Here is a 24,077-nt window from a genome sequence, read left to right on the forward strand (position 1 = left end):
TTCTTTTCTTTTATTTTCTCTTTTTTTTTTTTTTCAATTGGCCTTTCCTTAACAAGCACTGGTGGGCCACATGCAAATCTTACCTTCCCATTTTACTCCCTAAAGCCATACTGATAATTTAAACATCTCGCGCTTCAGGCAGGCCCCTGATGGCAAAAAAATATAATATTTTAATTAAAGTGGTTCAGACAGAGTCTCCCTCACTCCTCAGATGCTTGTTTTACAAAGGACATTTGTTTATAAGGCTCAGCAGGATTTTTCTTAAGAAGTTTCCTAAGCATTTCAGTTGCCATCTGTGCACCTTTGTTGTTCAAGTGAAGTAGCAGAACTTCCCCAGTTCCATCTAAACTGATAAATTCATCCAGTCCCCACTTGATACCACCACAGAGCAGCTGTTTGTGGAGTTGTTTAATCTCCATTAGGACACTGTGGTTAAAAGCCAAGCTTGCATCCATATGAAAACATGGCACAAGCAGGATGCTCTGCCTCTGCAGGTCTATCCAGGCTAGGGCTGTCTGAGGCTGTTTGGAGCTGGATATTTAACATTTCCATGAAAACCAGGCTGGCTGCATGTCTCCCTGGAAACCTTGCGCTGCCTAGGAGCACGATCCTCTCTCCCTGGTGTTTTGCGCCTAGAGGTTGGGGTTTTATTTTCCCCACACTAAATTCATTCTGGGAGATGGTCACTGTGGTGGGGCACCTGGGGCAGAAGTTGGGACTAAGGCTGGTGTTCATTCAGGGAAATAGTGAAAGCCTCTCTTTTAATCAAGTTCTTCTAAAGGGATCCACGTTGCACCATGTTTTGTCTGCAGGCAAGGAGATGTGGACAGTTAGGCTCTCTCTAAATTACATCTGACAGAGAAATGGAATCTACATTATTTTCAAATCTCCTTATTTCCCTTATACATCTTCCAATCCATCTTTTTCAGTGACTGCTGGGGTGAAGTGCCCGTCACAGAAGTTCCTCCCCAAGGGTAATTACAGGGAAGAGAAATTCTTTTACTCCTACATTTATGCAGTAGAAAAAATAAGAACTACTTTTCTCATTCATTCCTTGAAAATTTTTCATCAAACAAATAAACCAGACGTGAAGTATCAAGCTTGCTCATTGTCAGTGCCTCAGTCCTCTCTCCAAGTGCAATACTGTTGGGATCACAGCCAGGAATCACTCTTTTAAGTGACCTGATGCTTTGGGAGAGCAATTTCTCCTTGTAACACAGCTGGGTTTGTCTTTGTGCTCTGGCCCTGCTGAAGACAACAGCATTTTTATCATCAGCCTCCAGGGATTCATTGATCTCAAAGGATCCAGGCTTCCAGCTCCTGTATTTCGATCCACATTAGGTTTTGGCTGGGCTGTTCCTAACAGCCCTTCAATTTCAGGAACTCAGTTTCAGCCACCAACTAGAACTGAGAAAGTCCATCCTTCCCAAGCCATGTGTCCCACGAGGAAAGGGCAAGGAAGCAGCTGCAGGGTGCTGTCAGCCAGGCAAAGCTGTGAGCAACCCAAATTTTCTGTGTCCTCTGTGGCCCCCGGAGTGGTGAAGGTGGAGCAAAGAGGATGGACCAACCTCTCTCCTCAGGATGGCATGGTGGGATGCAATATAACATAATCTGTAGGGCCAAAAGGTGCATGGTTTGGCTGGGATTTGCCTCTCCTAATTTTACCTAAAAATTAAAACCCTGGGCTGAAGTGATTGCCCACATCTTAAATTACAGCAGGGACGAGGCCAGCACAGCCTGGGACACACATCCAGGACCATCCCCTCAGCTGGCATGGATGTCATGGCATGGCTCTCCACATCCCTGCACTGCTGTGGATGCAGAGGGCCCTGAGACAGCCCAGGCTGTGCTGCTGGGGCAGCTCTGGCTGTGCTTTCCTGCCTCCTCCACCTTGTCCCCCTCAGTATTACCACACTTTGATGAGCAAAGGGGATCAGATCAGAACAGTCTGGGCTGTGCTGTGGATCATCAACATCTTTCCTGACACCCCACCTAGGAGCAAGCTCTGTGCCCAGGCACCACCATCAGCACCATTTCTGTCTTCATTTCAGTGGGCACCACCTCTCTGTGTCTGGAACCTTCCATCTCTGACAGAGGCACTCAGGGTTTGTAACACAGAATGGTTTCGGTTGGAAGGGAGTTTAAAGCTCATCCAGCCCCACCCCTGCCATGGGCAGGGACCCCTTCCACTGTCCCTGAGTGCCCCAAGCCCCATCCAGCCTGGCCCTGGGGCCTGCCAGGGATCCAGGGGCAGCCCCAGCTGCTCTGGGCACCCTGGGCCAGGGCCTGCCCACCCTCCCAGCCAGCAATTCCTAATTGCCAAGAGCCCAAAATCTGTGCCTGCCCTCTGGCAGTGGGAGCCATTGCCTGGCTGCTGTCCCTGCAGGCCTTGTCCCCAGTCCCTGGGCAGCTCTGCTGGAGCCCCTGGAGGCCCTGGCAGGGGCTCTGAGGTGTCCCTGGAGCCTTCTCTTGTGCAGCTGAGCAGCCCCAGCTGTGCCAGGCTGGCTCCAGAGCAGAGGGGCTCCAGCCCTGGCAGCAGCTCCGTGGCCTCCTCTGGATTCACTCCAGCAGCTCCAGCTCCTTCCTGTGCTCATTTATTGCTGCTGTTGGCCTCTCCACTGTTAATGGAGCCCCAGCCCCGTGGTGGCTGTGAGGGCCCATCCTCACTCACACCCTACAGTAGCAGGGCAGACCAGGGGAAGGACCCTCCTCTGCTGCCTCCCCTAAGGATCTTTTGGGGTTTTTTCCCAACAATTGACTCCTGTAGTGCATTAATGAGGCTCCCCCTCCTCACACCAGACACTGCACAACACCTGGGAGAGAGAGCAGGAGCCTGGCACAAGTGGGGAGCCATCCATGGGGTCCCAAAGCTGGTGGGACCAGGCATTATTTTATCAGATTACAGCTGTGGGGAGCAGGTTAATGCACACTGTGCCCTGCTAGAGGAGGCACCAGCTGATCCCTGCAGCACTGGCAGCCCCAAACTCTGTCACCCGGGGCTGTCTGCAGAGAAAATCATGGACAAAATGAAAAATGAAAATCACAAATGAAAATCATGGACAAAATGAAAATCACAGCTTTGGGATGAGTGGGTATCATCTGAGGGAAATGCGAAAAGAAAGGATGGAATGTGGTCCTTTCTGAGTGCAGAGATGAGCCTGCCCCTGCCAGTGGGCAAAATGCAAAGCATCAAATAATATTCGTTGTCCCAGTGGTGGCTTTCAGCAAGAATTTAGAATCACAAGCAAGGACACTCTTCATGAGGGGTGAAACACAGGAAAATGGAGCAGCTCAGCTCAGGTTCCCCCCTGAAAGATGCGAATGGGGACTCCTGTCTGTCACTTTTCTTCTGGAATATTGGGGGCTGGACCTCACACAGCAGCACCTCCATGGAATCCCAGCCCTAAGGAGAAGGGAGCACCCAGGACTTGCAGGTGCTCATGATCAAAGGAATGATAAAAGCCAGAGTGTCTGTGAAATCTTACCATGTTTTGTCAGTGAGTTACACACTTGTCATGGAAATTGGTGTGTAAATCCCTGCTGCCCCAATGTAAGCACACGGCAGTGGGAGTTGGATAATGGGGTAGGGCAAAAGGGAAGAGAGAGATAAGGAAGGAAGGAAGGAAGGAAGGAAGGAAGGAAGGAAGGAAGGAAGGAAGGAAGGAAGGAAGGAAGGAAGGAAGGAAGGAAGGAAGGAAGGAAGGAAGGAAGGAAGGAAGGAAGAGGAATTTCCAGAACTGGCTCCTGCACTGATCCATCCAGCAGATGGATGTCCAGGGTCCTGGGAGTGCCATCCAGGCTTCGTGGGGGCACCTTTCATAGCAAAGTTTTCCTCATCTGGAGAGAAGGTTCTCACTTTTTTGTACAAATCAGTTCTCATGCACAGCCAGTCCTTTTGAGCCTCTCTGGAAATGGTTTAGAGGCTTCAGACATCTTGGGTGGCCTTGTCCCCTCCACAGTCACAGATTCCCAGGATCCATGAGGCTGGAACAGACATCCAAGACCATCAAGTCCATCCTCTAACCAGTCCATACCTCTGTGTCACCAGCCCAGAGCACTGTGTGGCACATCCAGTCATTCCTAGGATAGCTCCAGGGATGGGGACTCCAACACCTCCCTGGGCAGCTCCTTCCAAGGCCTGAGCACCCTTTCCATGGAGGAATTTTCCTCAATATCCACCATGAGCCTGCCCTGGCCCAGCCTGAGGCCATTCCCTCTGCTCCTGTCCCTGTTCCCTGGGAGCACAGCCCGACCCCCCCGGCTGTCCCCTCCTGTCAGGAGCTGTGCAGAGCCGCAAGGGCCCCCCTGAGCCTCCTTTGCTCCAGGCTCAGCCCCTGCCCAGCTCCCCCAGCCTCTCCTGGGGCTCCAGCCCCTTCCCAGCTCCGTTCCCTGCCCTGCACACGCTCCAGCCCCTCAGGGTCTCTCTTGTCCTGAGGGCCCAGAGCTGTCCCCAGCACTGGAGGTGCCTCAGCAGGGCCGGCACAGGGACAGGTCCTGCCCTGGGGCTGTGTCACAGCCTGGCTGGGACAGCCCAGGGGCCATTGCCCACCTGGGCACCCTGGGCTCATCCACTGGCACCAGCACCCCAGGGCCTTTCCCAGCTTTCCAGCCCCTCCACCCCAGCCTGGAGCTGCAGGGGGTTGGGGTGACCCCAATCCCGAGCCCTGGGGAGCCCCATGAGTGCCCAGCCCCAGCTGGATGTGGCTCCTTTCCCCACCACTCTCTGGGCCTGGCCTTCAGCCTCTCCTGGGCCCAGCTAAGGCTGACCCTGTCCAAGCCATGGGCTGCAGCTTTTCCCAGAGAATGATGTGGGAGCCAGTGTCAAAGGTTTGCTAAAGTCCACGGCCACTTCTTGACCTCATTCCTGCCCTGAGCCAGGCTGTGCTTTGCTCCAGAAGCCAGAACAAGGTTTGTCCCAGGAAAGCTCTGCCCTTCCTCCACAGGGCCCCATCTCCAGGCACATCCTGGTGTTCCTCACCTGTGCTCTTACCAGCAGCCCTTGGCTCCACAGCCATGAAGCTATCTGTGCTTGGGACATGCACATTACCCCCTCACCTGCTTTGCTCCTCCAAGCCGCCATGAGCAGCAATTGAGCAACAGGAGTTTGAGATTTGCGATGAAAAATTGTGGGGAGACCCAAAACCCTGGAAAGAAAAATGTCCCCATATTGGCCAGGTATCATTGTGGTGCTCCAAACTTCAGGGCAGGGGGTGGGATTGTTCAAAAATAATGAGAGGACATTTGCTCTGCTTGCAGCAAACACTTGTTAGGCTTAAGGGCATTGCTCAAGGGGAGTGTTGACAACAAAATCTGATTATTCGGCATTTCCGTGTCATTTTCCATTTTCAAGATGCCTTTCAGGCACTAAATAGACATTACACATGAGCTAATCATGAGCTCTGCAGCCATGAGATGGGATTAGGGCTCAAATTGGGTGGGTATTGAAAAATAAGAAAAGGAATTAATTAAAAATATTCAAGTGCTTTTAGCGAATTTAAAAGAGTTCGTACCATGGTCCATGTGTTATGGACAATAATGAGCACTCACACACTTCACATCAGGCTTGTAAAGAACATCCTGGGCTGTGCTAAGTCAGTGCAATTCAAAACAGTCAAAAGGGTGGCAAAATCACACAATCCCAGAATGGTTTGGGTTGAAAGGGAACTTAAAGCCCCTCTCACTCCACACTCCTGAGATCTTAGCTCACCATCTGCAACGTGTGGATGAAAGGACTTGCACAGCAGACAGAGATGATGGAAAACGTGCGGATCCAATAATGAAGGCTATACACAGGCCCTCTCTAATGAGTGGTGCAGGTTAATTGCACCTCTTCAGCTGAAGACTGGGGGGTTTTGTGTCCTCGGTGGGTTATTGTGTGAATGGCACTGGGGAGCTGAGTGGTCAGCAGCACCTGTGTGTGATCCCAGGGCTGCAGGGTGGCCACTTCACAGGGCAGCTTTCCCATGAGATAATTCCCATTGTTCGTGGGAAGGATCCAGTTTCAGTGGATGGTGTGCCAGCCTGGCTGCACCCCGAGCATCTCTGACAGGAGGGGGAGGCTGCTCCTCCCAGCAGCCCTGGGAAGGCTCTCAGCAGCTTTGGGAAGCTGGTGTTTCTGCAGTGACTAATGGCTCAAGGAGCCTGACTTTTGGGTTCAGTGTTTTCAAACCAGGAGCCAAAGGCCCTGGGTAGCTTCCCCAGTCCAGAGAGTGACCCTGCCTTGCCACACAGCTGGACCACAGACGGGTTTTGGGGTCGGAGCTGGCATCACCAAGGTGAAGTGACTTGTCTGACATGACATGGACTTGGGTGGGGGTGGTGCTGGGAGCTGACTCAGGAGATCTGGGCATGGAGTCCAGCCCCTGAACCGCAGGCCTCTCCTTCCTCTGACTTCTTCCACAGCGTGGCTGCAATGGAAGATCTAGGCAGGTGCTCTGGGAAGCAGAGCAGCACTGGGCTGCTGTGGTGACCTTGACCACAGAGGTGATGGTCACCACTGACCGCAAGGACAGCATGGGGTGGTGCTTCTCAGCACCGTGGGGCTGCTCAGTGTCCTCAGACCTGCAGCAGACCTTGCCAAGGGTTAGGGTATCCCTTGCAAGGGGGATAGGTTCACCCTCATGGTCTCTCCTGTTCCAGCACCCCAGCCCTTTGCTCTGCAGCCCTGCCTGGCTGGGAGGTGCTGGTTCCCCAGTGCAGTGGATGCAGGGAGAGCTGCACACTCAATAATCCCCAGCCAGGAGACTGCCAAGAGGAAATGCACTTCCCGTAAAGCAGGCACTGTTACCGACTTTGTTTGCTGGAATTGCTTGAGTGGTAATTACGCTCCCTTAATATTGACATATTTAAATAGTTTCCAAGCATAATGGGAGTCCTGCCCCGCTCCTTCCACCTCCTTTTCCAAATTTCTGTGGTGAGCTTTCACTTTGAACAAGAGATTATCTGGAGGGGCATGCCTTGCCCACGCCTTGTTTCCTGAGCAGCAGCCCAGATGTTGCTCTCTCTCGCAGTGCACTCAGCATCTGCCGCGCTGCCCCACGGAGGAGCAGCCACGGGGGTCTGAAATGCAGAGAAGGAGCTCTCCATCTCCACTGGAGGAGCCACGGGGGTCTGTCATGCAAGAGAGGAGCTCTCCATCTCCACTGTGCTGCTCCACATGTCAGCGTGCTGGCTGTGGCCCCCAGCTCACACCGGGACGCTGACGGGACAGCGCGCGGCAGCGGCGTCAGCGCTGCTCGCATATTTGTGTTTCATTCATTTATGTTCCAAGACGTTCTGTCCCCAGCACAGCGGCGAAAAAAGGCCATTCCCTGCTTACGCTGCTCCCTGCGTGGGCCACTCTCATGAATGCTGCACAAGAGGGATTCATTTTCCCTGGAAAAACAAGTCACACGAGAAGCGCGGTGGAAACCTGGGCCACTCCATGCCCTGAGAGCCCCCCTGGGCTCCTCTCTCTGCCTGTGAGCCCATGCACAAATTTATCTTGGGCAGACCCCCAGATTTGGTACCTTTCCCCCTAAAACAGATGCCCTTTTCTCCCCCGCTGTGTTGCTGCCATTGTTGGTCCCTGTCTCCCTCTGAGCATCCATCCAGAGCAATATCCAGCATGGCTTTTACAGAATCCTGCTCCTCCCAGCTCTGGTCAGCCTCTGGGTGGTCTGGTCTTTGCAAACCTCTCCCTGGCTTTTCCTCTCCACCCCTGAGGAAGATTTTTTCATAGAACCACAGAATCCTGGAATGGTTTGGGTTGGAAGAGACCTTAAAGAGGATCCAGTCCCACCCCCTGCCATGGGCACGGACACCTTACACTATCTCAGGCTGTGCCAAACTCCTTCCAGCCTGGCCTGGTACCTTCCAGCCTGGTCTGGATCCACTTCCAGGGGTCCAGGGGCATCTGGAAACAAAATTTTCTGTCACAAGTGCTGGCTGACCCCAGAGGAAACCCCTGACCAGTTCTGCTCCACACCCAGGCTCAGTGTGGGCTGGACAGCCTATGGGGCCACTCTCTGGGGACAGAGGCAGTAGCAGGGGACCCCAATCCTTTCCACCAGGCAGGACTCAGGCACCTTGCAGACACCTCCTCTCCTCCAAGAGGCTGCAGCTGTGGCACTGTCAGTCCTCACTTTTATCTGAGGGCCTGTTCTGCTGAAGATGAGCATCAAGTTGACCAATTTGCTACATTGCCTTGGTACTCAAGCAAGGAAGGAGTTCTCACCCTGGTTTGGTGAAAGCCAAACCAAGAAAAACTCTCATGCAGGCCTTGAACTATCATGGAAATGGCTCAAAATCACTCAAAAGTGAGAAATTTCCCTGGGATTTTCTGTAAAGGATGGAGGAGAGAGTGCTCATCCTGCCAGGGCCCTGGCTGGGTTGTAGTTGCTTGCACAAAAGGGGGTGTGTGCAGATTTTAAGTATGTCAGAGGGATGAGAAAGCAAAGAACAAGCCAGGAAAGTGCCAGGGAGGTTCCAGAAAGGGATCTGGGGAAATGCAGCGTGAGGTGAGGGTGCAGGGTGGCTCCAGGCAGGCTCGGGCTTGGGCTCCAGGCTGTGGCAGCCGACGTGGCCCCGCGGTGTTCGGGAAACGGGACTTTGCGTACTTTCCCCAGCAATACACAGAATTGCATCAAAGAAATACCTGGCTGTCAACATCAGCGTATCCTCCCAGAGAAAACGATCTTGGCAAGGCCTCGAGCAGGCCCAGCGTCTCAGGCCAAGAGCCAGCAGTGTTTAGTACAAGTTTCTTCATCTCCCTGTCTTTCATCATCTCCCACACGCACCCCACCAAGCTGCCATCCCAAGGGTTACTGTCGAGGTAGGAGAAAGCTGCTAAGCAAAGACACTCTTAAAACTTGGAAGGGCAGCGCTGCAGAGGCATCAGTAAAAACCCCAACCTCTCTCCAGCCTTCCTGAGCCCCACTCCTCTCCACCTGGCCTCAAGCTGGGAGCACAAAGTGACAAATCCTCTTCTGAGTTTCTTAAATTGAGAGGATACAATGGACAGCTTCTGGTCCCAGGGTCCATCATGGGGCTGGGGTCACTGATTGGGGAGAAGGTGTAGCAGGCCAATAGTCCCAACCCCAGATTCATGAACCCCAGATCTGGGCTCCAGACCAAAGGAAAAAGCCGTGGATCCACCAGCCAGGTTTGTGCAGGTTGTGATTTGGAACATTTCAGGGGTGCTCTCCATCCTCCTGTATCTTTTCTGAGGGAGGAGGCAGGGCAAGGCTCTGACACAGCATGGGCAGCTGCTGCTCTGCTGATGGCTGCTGCTGCGCACCTGAGGGGAAAGATGGGCTTCCCAGGGCCAGCTCCTAAATTGTTTTGACCTGAAGAGGACTGTGAGCCCTTGAAGATTACCGGAGCCAGATGTGATGCTGAAGCACTCTGGTACAAACAAGGCTTTTGATGTCTGCTGAGTGCAGAGCAGCTCAAGGCCACAGGGCAAGACAGGGATTTCAGGCTTGTGTTGGAGGGAAAGATTGGGAACTTGATGCCCAAGGCTGGGGTTGAGCTGCTCTGGCGTGAGGGCTGGGGAAGGAAGGGATTCTTCCTGGCTCTTAATTTCATCAGGAGCAGAGGGTTATACAACAGTGGGGCAGATGGAAATGTCACAACAGCCAGGTTGGTAGCTGCACAAACACAGCTCATCTGCCCCCACTCAGTGCTTGTAGCCACCACAAAAACACAGCACCAGGTAACAAAGCAGGTGAATCTGGCACCTCCTGACTTGGGATGTGCTGTCCTGATCCTCCCTGCACACCCCAATGCCTGCAGAAGCTGGTGTCACCTCAAAGTCCTGCCCCAAATGCAGCTGAGGTATCACCTGTGGCCACCACTTGTCCATTTCCTCTGTTCCACAGGGCACACCCCCAAACCCAGCCTGTGCTGTGCTCTCACTCATGGCCCTTCATCAGACAGGGTGGTACATCACAAAAGGGGGCATTTTATAGATAATATATCATAAAATCAATCATAAATAACAATCATGTGCCATTTCCACATGTGTAAATAAGCTGTCTGCATGTATCTGTACTGAATATATACATATGGACACTATAGACATACATATGGGGAGGGAGGAGAGGAAGGAAGGAAGGAAGGAAGGAAGGAAGGAAGGAAGGAAGGAAGGAAGGAAGGAAGGAAGGAAGGAAGGTGTGGATTAAATTTATGAGCCCTCTCCATCCCGCCTTCACCAGGGCCATTTTCCTCACCCAAATGTGCTCTACCAGGGAGGAGGAGAATCCAAGCAGGGAGACAAAGGTGCCCTGTAGTTTATGGCTGTTGCTTAGGTCAATAATATATCGATTACAATTTTGTGGGCTAAAAGCTTGACCTTTTAAAGGGCAATTGGCGCCTGTGAGATTTGATTTAGAAGAAAGATAATAATTTAAATTTAATTTTCACTTTGTGTTTCAGTTGGGAGAAATTCACAAGGCTGCTTTTTTGGGGGGAGGAAGGTGAGGGTTTTTTCCTGGAGCCATCAAAAGGAGCTTCATTTCAGGGTGAGAACAGCTCTGCTGGTTGTCCCTGCTCCACTGCTCACCACGCAGAGGCATGGACAGGACACAAGGCACTGAGCAGAACATTTATACTGAAGCTCATCATAGTAAATGTAATGGATTCTGAATATCCCACATGAAGGAATGATGGCTTTCCCCCCTCTAGGAACTGCCTGACCAATGAAAAAACACACAAGGCTGTTTTAGGGAAAACCCACACTTTTAGGCCTTCGAGAACCTGTTTTATAAGAGGTTTTGAATCTGCAGACATGGTTTTGCCCGAGTGGTTTATTCCCATTATTCTCAGTCTGATTCAGTCCTTAAACAGGGATAGACAGCTCTGGTGGGGCTGAGCACCCCTGGTCCCCTGCACCCCAAGCCCCACACCCAGCAGGATTCATGGAGGGGCACTGTGGATGCAGGAGCTGCGTGGGGAGAGGGGATGGACCCTGACAACAGCTCCAGGTACAAAAATAGAAACAGCAGGATGAGGACAGCTGTTCCTAGTTTAAATTGCCGGGTTTTAATAAGCTGTTTTGCTCTTTGAAAAGCATTTTTTTTTGTCATTTCATAAATAGGAGGAGGGGCCAGGGTAGCATCATCAGGACGTCACCTACTTTGTCACTGCTCCTCTCCGGATCTTCAATTTTCCCCGGGTGCCATCACATTCAGGGCTTTCAGCAGCACAAAGTGACTGCAAGGAAGACTGAAGTCTGCCATTTAGTTTGCCAAGACATCTGGCAAAAACATTATGTACAGCTGAACATTTCATCACGTCTGCCAAGACATATTCATTTTGGATTAATTTTAAGACAGTTTTTAAAGTGATGATGAAGGATTATGCCGTGCGCTTCAGTGGAATTTAAAAAAAAATAAAAATCATCTCTCCACTTTAAATCTCTCATTCAGATTGCCCCAGTTTGGCAGCTCCACTGTGTATTGGAGTCATGATCAGGAGGGATTCACTGATAGTGGCATTTTCATTCATCTGAGTACATGTCAGGGCTGTCACAGTCCATGGGTGGTAGCAGAGCCTCCAACACCAAACACTCCGTGGAGATAATTCACTTGCAGGCAGGCAGCACACCCCCAACATCTGAAATGCATTCACCAGCAATAAGCCAGCACTGATGACTGAATGAATACGAGCTGTAATCTCAGCTGGAACCTCGCAGTTCGGGGTTAAGTGCCCCAAAATGCAAAGTATTTCCACAGAGCTGTTACTCCAGGGACATCCCCAGTATTCCCAGTGAAGGGATGCCAAAATCAATGCCAGGGGCTTGCAAAGGAGGGATGTAGCTCATGGACTGCTGCTTTTGAGCAGGCCCATGCAACTCTGCAGCCATTTCTATGGCCCCATCAATTTCTCTGGGCACCCTGGGCCAGGGCCTGCCCACCCTCCCAGCCAGCAATTCCTAATTGCCAAGAGCCCAAAATCTGTGCCTGCCCTCTGGCCCTGGGAGCCATTGCCTGGCTGCTGTCCCTGCAGGCCTTGTCCCCAGTCCCTGGGCAGCTCTGCTGGAGCCCCTGGAGGCCCTGGCAGGGGCTCTGAGGTGTCCCTGGAGCCTTCTCTTGTGCAGCTCAACAGCCCCAGCTGTGCCAGGCTGGCTCCAGAGCATAGGGGCTCCAGTCCTGGGATCTTTAAATTCCCTTCTAACCCAAACACTCTGTAATTACTTTTAACTATCATCTCCACTGCCCAGGCACCTCCCTGCCCTGCTCCTTATGAGTGGCTGTTCCCAAAGTCACAGCAGGAAGTACAGCTCTGCTGCTGGGGTCAGTGGAGATTGCAAGAGCTGCCCTTTTGTCTGTGAAATACCATTATCTTCAGCTGGCAGAGCTGTTATCAGGCAGTGTTGGTGACGCATGCTGATGTCTCATGCAGGAGGATGGCCTGGAGCACTCCCTGGTGATGTCACAGCAGCCCAGGGATGTCCTGCCAACAGGCTCCTTCCCTGAAAGTGAAAAGAACAAGGAAGCTCCCAGCCTTGTGATCCTTTCCCCGAACCTGTCACACACATCTGGGGGTCATGAGTGGCCTGTTGCAAAGGCACCATCAATGAGTAACTCTTAGGAGCCTTCTGGCCAAGCCCAGAGCAATTCCCAGCCCCATCCAGCCTAACCTCCACCGCCAACCTTGTGGCATCTGGGATTCAGTCTCCAGGGACACCTGCAGCACACCCAGAGCTCGCAGCCACCACGGCTGCTGCCAGAACCTGTCCAGAGCTGAGGCTTCAGAACCCAGGGGCTCAGGACGAGGCTGTTGTGTTTTGCTCTCAGGTGTGCAGCTGTCACCTTCAACACTGCTAGCTGTTAGCAATAACAGACAATAAATATGGTAATAATAACTCCCTCGAATCCCAAAATTAACAATGAATCCAGCACAAAAGCAGCTGGGATGCAGAGTTTTACAGTAATGCCAGTACCAACGGTACACGTTTTTAGGTAAGGTGGCCAAAGGAGGAATGGGTAGAAAGGGGAAAGGATTTGCAGTGGTCAGGTGATTCTAGGAAGTGAAATGCATTAGAAAACTCCTGCTCTTCCAGCACAGAGGGTGGAGTTTTTTCAGACCAAGCCCAATCAATTACAAGAGAGCCTGGGGCTGACTAAATATGAGATTTGACCTTTACTTGGCTGAATTAGACAACATATGCAATGATAAAGCCAGTAGAAAAGGTTGTACAAAATCTTTAGAGTTTCCAAAGAAGGGAGGGGAGTTGTTTGCTTCTTCCTTTCCTGTTTAACTGGTAGATCAACAATCTAGTGGCACGTACAAAACAGCTTGGGTTTTTTTTTTCCCTGTAACTTGCCAATACTCTTTGGTTTTAGGCTATTAGGGTCAAGAAAGACCAAGAAATCTGGCAGGTTTTTGGACTGCTTTTGCCAAAGTGAATGATGCCCAGTGCATTTATCTCTTCCAGCCGCCCCCCCTCACCCCCATCTCTCTTTCACAGCAAGAGCAGAGTTTCACTCCATTGCCTGAGGGAGGAGGGTTTCTGCCTCACCAGGGACACATGCATGAGGTTCCACAACTCCCTCTTCACCAACAACTTACACAGCAGCTGACTTTTCTGCCTGTTTGGTCTTCTGGAAGGGATGGTCCTCTGAGAGCAGACCTGCCCTCTCCTGCCCAGCCCTGAAGTGATGGATTTCCTTCTCCAGAGCTGCTCAGGGAGCTCAGGCAGGCGGTGACAGCAGTGATGATCATTCAGAGCAATAGTATTGTAATAGAATCTCAGAATGGTCTGGGTTGGAAGGGACCTTAAAACCCACCTTGTTCCACCCCCTGCCACGGGCAGGGACACCTCCCACTGTCCCAGGCTGCTCCAAGCCCCATCCAGCCTGGCCTGGGACACTGCCAGGGATCCAGGGGCAGCCCCAGCTGCTCTGGGCACCCTGGGCCAGGGCCTGCCCACCCTCCCAGCCAGCAATTCCTTCCCAATATCCCATCTATCCCTGCCCTCTGGCCCTGGGAAGCCATTCCCCCTTTTTCTGTCCTTCCAGGCCTCTTCCCAAAGTCCCTCTCCAGCTCTCCTGTCAGTACATGCAGGTACTGGAAGGCCACAGTTAGGACACCCCAAATATGAATGTGGTCAGGAGAAGGCCCTGGTGCAACACCCACCCCACACCCCAAAACCAGAGACACCATCAGCTGAAATGGACAGGAAAGGGAATCTGAGGGAGCAGAACACATCAGGTCTGGTCTTGTGTGGACAACCCTGTCCCTCCTCTGCTTTCCCCCATGACTGTGCATTCCCAGTGCCCCTCCAGGCCATGGCCACTGTGACCATTAAAGCTGAGCTGGCAAGAGGTGACATTCCACGGGACACTGCAGCATGACATGTTCCTTCTTTTACCAGACACTGACTTGAACACTGATTTACTTTATACAACAAATAAATTTACACTCTTCTTAATTGCACATCATGGAGGACATTATAAAACCTCCATCAGGTTGGGCCTGATGACCACGCCAAGACCCGTGACATAGAACACACCACCCTGTATTTACTGTTTCATCATTTTTTATTTTTGTAATTACGCATAATAAATCTTTCACACAAAGTAATGAAAAGGATCCCTAAGGTGAAGGAAAAACAGAGTATTTGTGACCATACCAGACTGCAGATGTCAGGACACTGCCAGGCCCACGTCACACTCCAGCTCTTGGAGAGCCAGCATGGCACCAGCATGAATTTCTGCCTAAATCTTGGTCTGGCTCTGCTGTTTTGGCTTTAGGTGGTAACTCCAGCTGTTCCAAACCAGCTGGGAACCCAGGAGCAGGGTATTTCATGAAACACACAAGGGGATTACACCATCAGAGCAAAGCCTCTGCACCTCAGTGTCACCACAACGGGAGGACAGCGAGAGAGAATTTTCTGTGCGATGCCAATGATGGTTCAGCAGCTGCTGGACCTTTTCTATCAGACTGCTGCTTTATCTGCTCCTCTCTTGCAAAAAGCCCTTTCACAGACAAATCAGGTTTTCTGCAGTCTGACACCTGGCTGAGCAGTGTCTGCCCTGGCAGGGCCTCTCTGGTGCTGCTCACCCCAGAGTGTTTAAAACAGATGAACATTGAGCCAGCCCAGCAGCTTTAGAATCCACGGTTTAAAAGTGCATCTTCAGACTGACCTTTCCAAATCTGGGCAGCCCTGTTGACTCACAAAAACTCTTAGTCTTTTAATAAAGACAAAATTACAAATCACTACAGTAACCAAGAATAGTTATCCCCTTTTGATGTTTGCTCAAAGACCAAAACAAAACAGAATAAATCCAAAATACAGATCAACTTATGTGCAGCTCAGTCATGGTTCATTAATTTCTCCTATTTGCCTAAGAAAACACTGCATCTCCAGTCTTACCATTGTCTTTTCTCAAAAGCTTCTGCCATTTCAAAGCCCTAAATGCTCATGGGCTCTATATATCCTTTGCAGCTATATTTAAATAAATTTGGAAAGCTTTTTTTTTCTTCCTTTTTTTTTTTTTTATAAGCCAGCATTTCCATTTGTGTAGGACTCAAATGGACTTCTGTCTCTAAATAAGCAGATAAAAGGAAAGTACAATCTTAGCACATCCTTCAGAGGGATGAAACGGTGCAAGAAATTCTATTTAAAGCCATTCAAAGGACTTTCTGAAAGCAAACGCACCCGATTCCTCAGGTCAACAAACAGAACATGCTGGAGCAGGCAGTGAATACAGAGGGTTGCCACGCATCTTCAAGAACTAATTCCTTGAAATTAAAGTTTTGGCATGCAATGCACTGCTGACAGTCCCCCACACAGCAGCACGTGGGATGAGGAGAGTGGGTGCACGTGTGTGCTACAGGCATCCCCAAAATACGATCCCCACTTTGAAAAATGAGATTTCTTTCAAAATCACACCACTTTCTTTTGCTTTTCCCACTGCTGAAACAGGTATATCAGGAAAGGGCACTTGAAAACAACCAAAAAAGAGAGTAGTATTCTACATTCAGATAAATTTATACTTCTGCCATAAAACTTTAAAAGCCAAGAGGAGGTTTTTCAACACAGAGCTTTGTCAAGGATCCCCAAAACACACTGTCACCATTACGCACGGATTTACAGGACACTGGTCTATTTTACAATCTTGTAATTATTTTCTTTGGACTTTTTTTTCCCCTTACACGTTCAATTTCCAGGAACAATTTTGTACAGGAGCACAGAAAAACAAGTCTGTAAGGGACTTGACTCCGAAAGCAGGTGTTTCTTGCCCTCTGGAGAGTATTTGTCAGTCAAACAACAACAACAACAGAAGACTTGCTATTGAAAATCCTCCCACAAACATCTAAATCAAGTGTTTTGAATCTGCCTGGGAGCTAACCTGATTAAGATGCTGCTTGCTTAGTTCCCTCGGATGACAGTGTAGACAGCAATTTAAGGGCTGCAGCCAGTGCCACAGAAACGAAGGGCTGTGAGTGGAAACAAGGATTAGGTAACGAGCACCCCACGGCAGCATCCAAGAGACCGTAAAAAGCTTGACCCAAGGAAGCTGCCCGCTCCAAAGAGCCAAAAATACAAACACTGCTTCCAAATCAAAGCCTGCAATCTCATTTAGCCTGTTAAGTTAAAAGGACGATCAGGTTTGTGGTTGGTAGTAACATCATACCCCATGTGTAAGGCCTCATTTTCATCAAACAAGCTCTAGGTTACGGACTATAAACACAAGGTTGCCTACAAGCCATCAGTGCCCCACACCAGTCTGTCCCAGCGTGAGGCTGGGCTGGACACTGGCTCTGGGGTCAGGGGGGCAGTTGGAGGGGGTCAGGTTGGAAGGGGTGCAGAGGTTCGATTCCTGTAGGATGGAGCGGGGCTGGCCTGGCCGGGGTGTCCCTCAGCCCGAGTCCATGGTGAAGAGCTGGATGTCACGGGGGTTCCAGTACAGGGCCACGGCAGAGTTGTACACCAGGGACCACACGTAGGGGATGAAGAACTCCTCAGGCTGCTCCTCCTCCACGTACTTAAACTTCAGCTCAGGGAACTTCTGCAACAAGAAGCCAGAGTCCAGTGAGGGAAGGTTTGCATGTCTGCTTACAAACACACAGCCCACATAAACACTGAAGAAAGAGGTTTGGTGAAAAAAATAATGGAAGGAACTAAACCATTAGAACTCAAGGAAAATATTTATAGGATAAAGAGAACATTTATAATTTCTTCTTTGAATTAAATGCTACATTAGCATATTGTATTTGAGCCTTTTACCGTTGGTCACAATCCATTTGCCTGTTAACACACTAAACACATGAATCCTTTACAAAACCCAAAGGTCTCAAGGAAAACTCATTTTTAGCAGCCCCTCAAAAGCCTTCTTGCCTGTGCATGTACAAACATATTTATTGCATTTTCCCTTAAAAAACATTTTGCCATTAATTGTACTTGGCTCCTTAGCACGAGAATCCTCTGAAAAGGCTTAAAGCATAAACACAGCTTATGGTATCACAGGATCACAGAATATTCCCAGTTGAAAGGGACCCCCCAGGATCCCCCAGCCCAGCTCCTGCCCTGCACAGACCCCCAGCAATCCCACCCTGTGCATCCCTGGCAGTGCTGCCCAAAGGCTCCTGGAGCTCTGGCAGCCTCGGGGCCGTGCCCATTCCCTGGGGAGCCTGGGCAGTGCCAGCACCCTCTGGGGAAGAGCCTTTCCCTGATATCCAAACTAAACCTCCCAGCACTGCTCCAGCCATTCCCTGGGTCCTGTCCCCAGTCACCAGAGAGAAGAGACAGATATGCTGCAATCTCAAGTTCCCATTTTTCTAATTTTTTCCCTCCCAAAACAGTGCACACTGCAAACCCACCAGGTTCACTCTTGGTAAGTGTGTATTTTGGAAAGAGCTGAGTCTACTTTTGCATTGTGCTCTTCACTTTATCCACTTCTAAATGTTGCCTGTGTCTGAGCTTGGCAGAGTCTCAGGCAAAAGCCGCATTACAATGATCACTGGGGTAAGATAAAACATGACCCATTTTATTATTTATAAGGCTGTGGCTAACACTAAGAATAAACTCCTCAGTGTGACATGATCAGAACAAGCACAGCAATGGCCAAGGAGCCTCTTTGCCCATTAATAATAAAGGGATTCCCTATCCTATTTCTTGAGCTCAGTGTCTTGTTTCCTTGCCTTAAGGGTACAAGAATTCTGGCTGGATCAGTCTCCTTTGAGGGGGCATTTCTTGGACACTTGGTTTTCAGGGTTGGTATTTAACTTCAATGCTCCCATGTTATTTGTACTCTTGGAGTCAGAAAACATGTACACTTGTAGAAAAGTTGTAGAAATATGTGGACGTGGCACCTGGGGACATGGGCTGGTGGTGGCCTTGGCAGTGCTGGGAGAGCAGCTGAACTCTGAGATCTTGGAAGCTTTTCCAACCTAAAGGATTCTGCATTATCTCCATTCAAGGAAGTGAGGCAGCTAAAGGTAGGGCTGTTAAAGGCTCCTCTGCATCTAACCCCTGTTGAGTTCAAAGCCCAAAATCTCAAAGGTACATCAGCAAGTTTAATTTCCTGTGCCAGACATGCAGTTTGTGGTAGAGAACTCTCCCACAGCCGTTCTGTGCGTCTAAACCACTTTCCACCACCTCTCTACAACCTCTCTTCTCCGAGTCTGTTTTGACCAGCCTGCTTAATCTTCTGCATCACTTTGGTTTTTTCACTCTTAGGTACCTTAGACCCATACTCACCCCCCGTCTCTCACTTCCAATCTCTCAGCCTTCTGCCATGCCAACTCCCTTCCGCTGCATCCTTATCCTCTCTCTTCAGCATACTTTTCTCTTTTGTGCTCACCTAACCTTTCTTTTCTCACCAGCCTTGTGAGATCCTCCTTTTCATTGACATTCTCTATCCCTTCCCAACTCGGCTCCCAGTTCTGAAGTTGTCCCTGTCTTCCCCCTCTACCACCCCCCCAACCAAGCCCTCATGTATATTTTCATTAGTATTTATTTTGTTTAAAAAGGCCCTGACATTCTACTCTGCTTATCCTCAGTGTAATCTTCCCCACTTCCTTCCAAAACTTCCTGGCTTGTGGTCAGTGTAGACAGGAGCACATTCTGTTCAGCCCTGCATCAGCAGAATGAATGGTTCAACCTCACGATTACACCATGGCAGCACTTCCAGCCAGAGGAAAGTCTTACACAGCTGCCACTCTTCACACCAGGGATGCAGCCCATGGTAGTCCTTCTGGGAGGGAAGGAGGGGAAAGTCATTCAAGATTCTAATTTGAATTGAATTAAACACAACCTTCTTTTTCACCTTCAGGTCACAGATGGAGCTACTGGCTTTGCAAACATTCGTGGCAGTAGCCTGGGACCATTCTTGGGCTCCTGTGCAGCTTAAAAAACATCTTCAGCCTCAAAACAGTAGGCAAAATTACATCAGAAATTCCAACAGCTGCATCTGAGATGCTCAGGTCTTACTATCCCATTATCTCTCAGCTGGAAGGGCAGCATAAAATGGCTCAGGTAGCATTCATATTTTCAGGCAATAAGCCATGCATTGATTTTATTATTCAGCCTCTCTTCAGGCTGATCGATGTTGCCATTTATTGCAATCGTATCACAGCAATTTAATAATCAATTTCAGATTAAAGGCTGAGTGTAACTCACTGCAGTCAGCCTGGACTCTCTGACACTCAACATGTGCTTTGAACAGCCTGTGGGGGTGTCTTGGAAATGCAGACAAGGAGAATGAGATTTTTAAGGAGAGCAGTAATACACACTGCCACTACATATACACAGTTTTGATTGAGTCTACATAAAAAGAATGTAGATAACATTAGGAGTGATGGATTTTTGAGGGTCCACCTGAACAGCAGGCTCAGGACAGCTCAATGCATTGCTGATGAGACACGAAAAATTAGGATTCCAGGCCAGCAATTCAAACCCACATTCTTTAGATGACTGCAACGACCCACAGCTGTGTGCTGGCCATGTTTTCTTATTCATTTAAAATGAGAAATCCTAGAGGTCCAGCATGGAGAGAACTGCACCAGCATCTTTGGGGTGTGGATGCAGCACTTGGGAATATGGTTTAGTAGTGAACACAGTCCTGCTGAGTTAATGTTTGAACTCAATGATCTTAGAGGGCTTTTCCAACCTCAATGATTCTATGAAGTAACTTGCAAGATTAACCATGGCAGCAATCCACTGTTGAGACAAAAAACTACCCACACTGTTTCACTAACAGGGTGTTCACTGAAAACAGAATTTGTTAACAAACAAAATCATCAAAAGTTTCTTCTTTAAGAGAATGACTTTATAACAATTTGTAACAGCAGGATTTAAACAACATGTAAAAAGCTTGATTGGTGCCAAAAAGCTTTAAGATTTTCAAAAAGCTTTTCAAGATTTTCAGGTAACAGTCTAAGGAATGTTTAAATTCATATTTGTGCCATTTGTCTCCTGTATGTCCTGCTTCAAATGAGTGATCAGGAGCCTTGGGCCCTGGCTGTGTGCTGCAGACACACAGGAGATGACACTGAAGCAACCAGGCCACATGGGTCTCAGGGCACTCCCAGAAATAACCCAGCCAGCAGTGGTGAGGACTTTATCACAGTTAACAAAATTGCCAAAGTGGCACATCAAACCTGCAGTGCACAAATCTATTTTCTTCTGCCTTGCTGCTGTTGTGTTCAACTTACTTCTGGAAAGACATTGGCACCCTAGCTGGTGACACTCCAATGAACCAGATTTTTAGCACCACTTAAAAAGAGAGACTGTGCTAAGGCATCTTAAATGGCAATCTTAATGATAGAGGAAAAGCCTTGGCATGGGATGAATCATCCCTTTTTTTCCTTCACTGCCCTGTGTGTTTGGATGGATGATGTGGAAAGATGGAGCCCCTCTGCTCTGGAGCCAGCCTGGCACAGCTGGGGCTGCTCAGCTGCACAAGAGAAGGCTCCAGGGACACCTCAGAGCCCCTGCCAGGGCCTCCAGGGGCTCCAGCAGAGCTGCCCAGGGACTGGGGACAAGGCCTGCAGGGACAGCAGCCAGGCAATGGCTCCCAGGGCCAGAGGGCAGGCACAGATTTTGGGCTCTTGGCAATTAGGAATTGCTGGCTGGGAGGGTGGGCAGGCCCTGGCCCAGGGTGCCCAGAGCAGCTGGGGCTGCCCCTGGGTCCCTGGGAGTGCCCAAGGCCAGGCTGGATGGGGCTTGGAGCAATCTGGGATGACAGAAGGTGTCCCTGCTCATGGCCGGGTGTGGAATGAGATGAGCTTTAAAGTCTCTACCAAACCAAACCCTGTTTTGATCCAATATACAACAATGTTCATTATTTAAATTACTGAAGTCCTTCCCTTGACATAAACAGGTCCATTGGAGCCAGTATTTGCATTTCTTGCCACCCCACAGATGGACAGACAACCCCAGATAGTTTAAAATAAATCAGCCTGAGAAAGTCCTTGAAAACGTGAGAGACAGAGGTAACATTACGGTTTGAACGGCACAGTTTAAATACAGACACCACTTATCAGCTCCAGTGAATCACCCCACCACATCACCCTATCTTGTTTTCTTCTGCCAGACAAAGCAGAAGTCAGATTTCGTGGTTGGGACGAGGGTACAAATGAGACAGACCGAGAACTTTGCAGACTGTCTGCATTGTCAATCATATGATTCGATGAAAAACCACGGGAAGTCCTATGAACAGACACAGAACTGCACTGCAGTAACTCCCCCACCACAGAAGTACAACAACATTGGGGAGTTTTGTTGGGTTTTTGTTTTGTTGGTTTTTTCGTTGGTTTTTTTTTTTTTTTTTTTTTTTTTTTTTTTTTTTTTTGGTTTAGTTTGGTTTTTTTCAGTTAACGCTGAGGAAGGGAACATCACGGCCAGTGCACCTGGCTCTGCTCCAGGCAGCTCAGTGGCATCTGAGCTATAAGGCTTGAGCCATACATTAAATAAAACATCCCCTTCCCTCCAAATGAACCCTCAGAGCTTGCTCTAAGGCTACAGTGTTATGTCAGTTGATGATCTCCACTCAGATAACACAGGCAAGGGCAGATGGAGCTGCTTTAAGAGCAATGTCTTTGCTTCTTCCCTGATCTAGATGTTCTGCGGGATGAAAAGCAGCATTCATCAAAGATATGGGGCAGTCACTGTGGAAAATAAAGAAATTAAAGAGCTGGATTAATAAAAAGCTGGAGAATCCTCTTTTCCTCAAGTTCTGGTTGGAAACTCTGGTTTCTGAAACAGCAATCAAGCACGAGTCAGTATTTTCAAAAGCAGGTGACTCTTTGAGCAGAGAAGTGCTGTTTTCAAAGGAGTCTAAACACATTTGAGAGTCAAATTCATGTGAACTTTACATCAATCCAAAGCTTCAAAGTCTTTCTGAAAATGGGATTTCTCTGTGTTTGAAAAGCTTACCATGAATCTTGTTTGGTAACCTAATGACTTGATGGCAAATTATGTGTTTCATATTGTTTCTGCTAAATATAGCAGTATTGCCTGCAGAGCATCTGTAGGATTGGACCTCATTAGCAAAATACATCAAATGGCAGGGGAAAAAAAGAGGGCTCAGGTTCAGCACTGTACCAAGCCTCTGTTATAGGGTCTATAATGAATATTTACCCCAGCAAGGATCGCCCCTAAAACCTGCCTTGCACCAAACATAGCAATCTGTGAGGATTTTGGGCAGAGGAGTGACACCTGTACTTGACTGACAAGTCCTCAATGCCACTTGGAAATCTGGTTCCCAGAACACCAATCTAAGTCAAATTAATGGCCAAGGATCTTTGACAACAACTCAACAATCATGCCTGGCACACTGTTCATGGTATGTTCACACAGGTACATATGGAAACATTGATATATTTGGGTTTTATATAAATGCAAGGACTTGAGTTCTTTAACAGACCAGAATTCGTGGAAGAAAATGTCTCGGTGCTCGCTCCAAGATACTGACAGATTGAATTTTTGCAATTACTTAGTTCTCGTGGGGCGTTAAGGCTGTTTGATCTTTCTCTCAGGTTCTGTTCGTGTCTGCAGTGCTTCTCTTTGACTGCAGACAGAAAGCGTGTGGCTCTGGTGAAGTATCTGTACGGGCTACACCACACCTGCCTGATACCATCTTTCTCTCCTCCTCAGGCTCACAGCATAGAAGATGATGGTGGGGAGATGAAGGAAGCAAACAGGAAATGTGCTAGACTAAGTGTGAGCCACACATCTTGTTCAGAGATCTGCCTAAGGAATAGGTGCAAACAGAAAGACAGTGAAGAAAATGGGGGCTCAGAGCATGGCAGGGAGGTGGAAAAAGAAATATAAAACTTAGGGTAATAAGAGGTTCAAAACCATCTGTGCACAAGCTAAATAGAATAAGTGTATTACATATTATTTATTAAATATATATTAAATACAGTATTATTTCTAATAATAGAATGATGAAAGTTTAAGCAACTACACAAGCTGTAGTAGACAACATCGTTGTTCCCAGGGAGCAAAATTCCGTAAGACAGGTAACCCACATTCTAATGGGCCACAATCTTCCACGTCCAGGAGGGTAGGGGAGTTAATCTATAGAGAGAGAACTGTTTCAGCAAGTTTCATTGATATGTGATTTCTGTTTTCAGATCACTTTGAGTAAAGGTTTGTACAACCACAGCTGCAGGAAAACAAATGCTCAGCAGTGAATTTTCAGAGTCAGATGTGAACTACTGCCAGAGAAGCAGACGTGCCTCTGGTCAGAGTTCAGCAATTACCAATTTTTTTATAGAGTACTGAGAAGCCAGGTCATTTTGGGAAAAATCAATCAAACAGCTCTGCCTAGATAATTATTGGTAAAACCACAATTAGTTAAATGAGTTAAATATTTGTGGCAAACCTGCCAGGGCACAAAGCTTTGCAGGGTACCATAAGAAGACTGCTTTTCTGTCTGGAATAGAATGGCAAATAATGAGAACTTTAAAGTCCTAGAAATTCAGAGACACAAACACATATACATTTGTCTCTTCTCCTTCCAGGAAAGAAATACTGTCAATAGTCCCAAACTGTGCCATTTTTGTCTTCATACCAGGCTGTTATCTGCACAGATTCAAAAAGCATTGTATAAATGCAGATATCTGAGCTTAGGACAAGG

General features: G+C 48.9%; 1 protein-coding gene across 11 annotated transcripts in view; it reads right to left on the reverse strand.

Annotated features, from left to right (window-relative positions):
• Window positions 1-14,506: 14,506 nt before the first annotated feature.
• Window positions 14,507-24,077, reverse strand: part of DYM (dymeclin) — a 211,214-nt gene continuing 201,643 nt past the window's right edge. For all 11 annotated transcript variants that reach the window (XM_071425865.1, XM_071425864.1, XM_071425859.1 and 8 more), the window contains one exon: window positions 14,507-17,000. In XM_071425865.1, the coding sequence (XP_071281966.1) occupies window positions 16,851-17,000 (150 nt within the window). In that variant the 3' untranslated portion in view covers window positions 14,507-16,850. The remainder of the gene's footprint in view (window positions 17,001-24,077) is intronic.

Source organism: Agelaius tricolor, unplaced genomic scaffold, assembly GCF_023055355.1.
Source record: "Agelaius tricolor isolate 1412-34295 unplaced genomic scaffold, bAgeTri1.0.p SCAF_4, whole genome shotgun sequence".
Classification (NCBI taxonomy): domain Eukaryota; kingdom Metazoa; phylum Chordata; class Aves; order Passeriformes; family Icteridae; genus Agelaius; species Agelaius tricolor.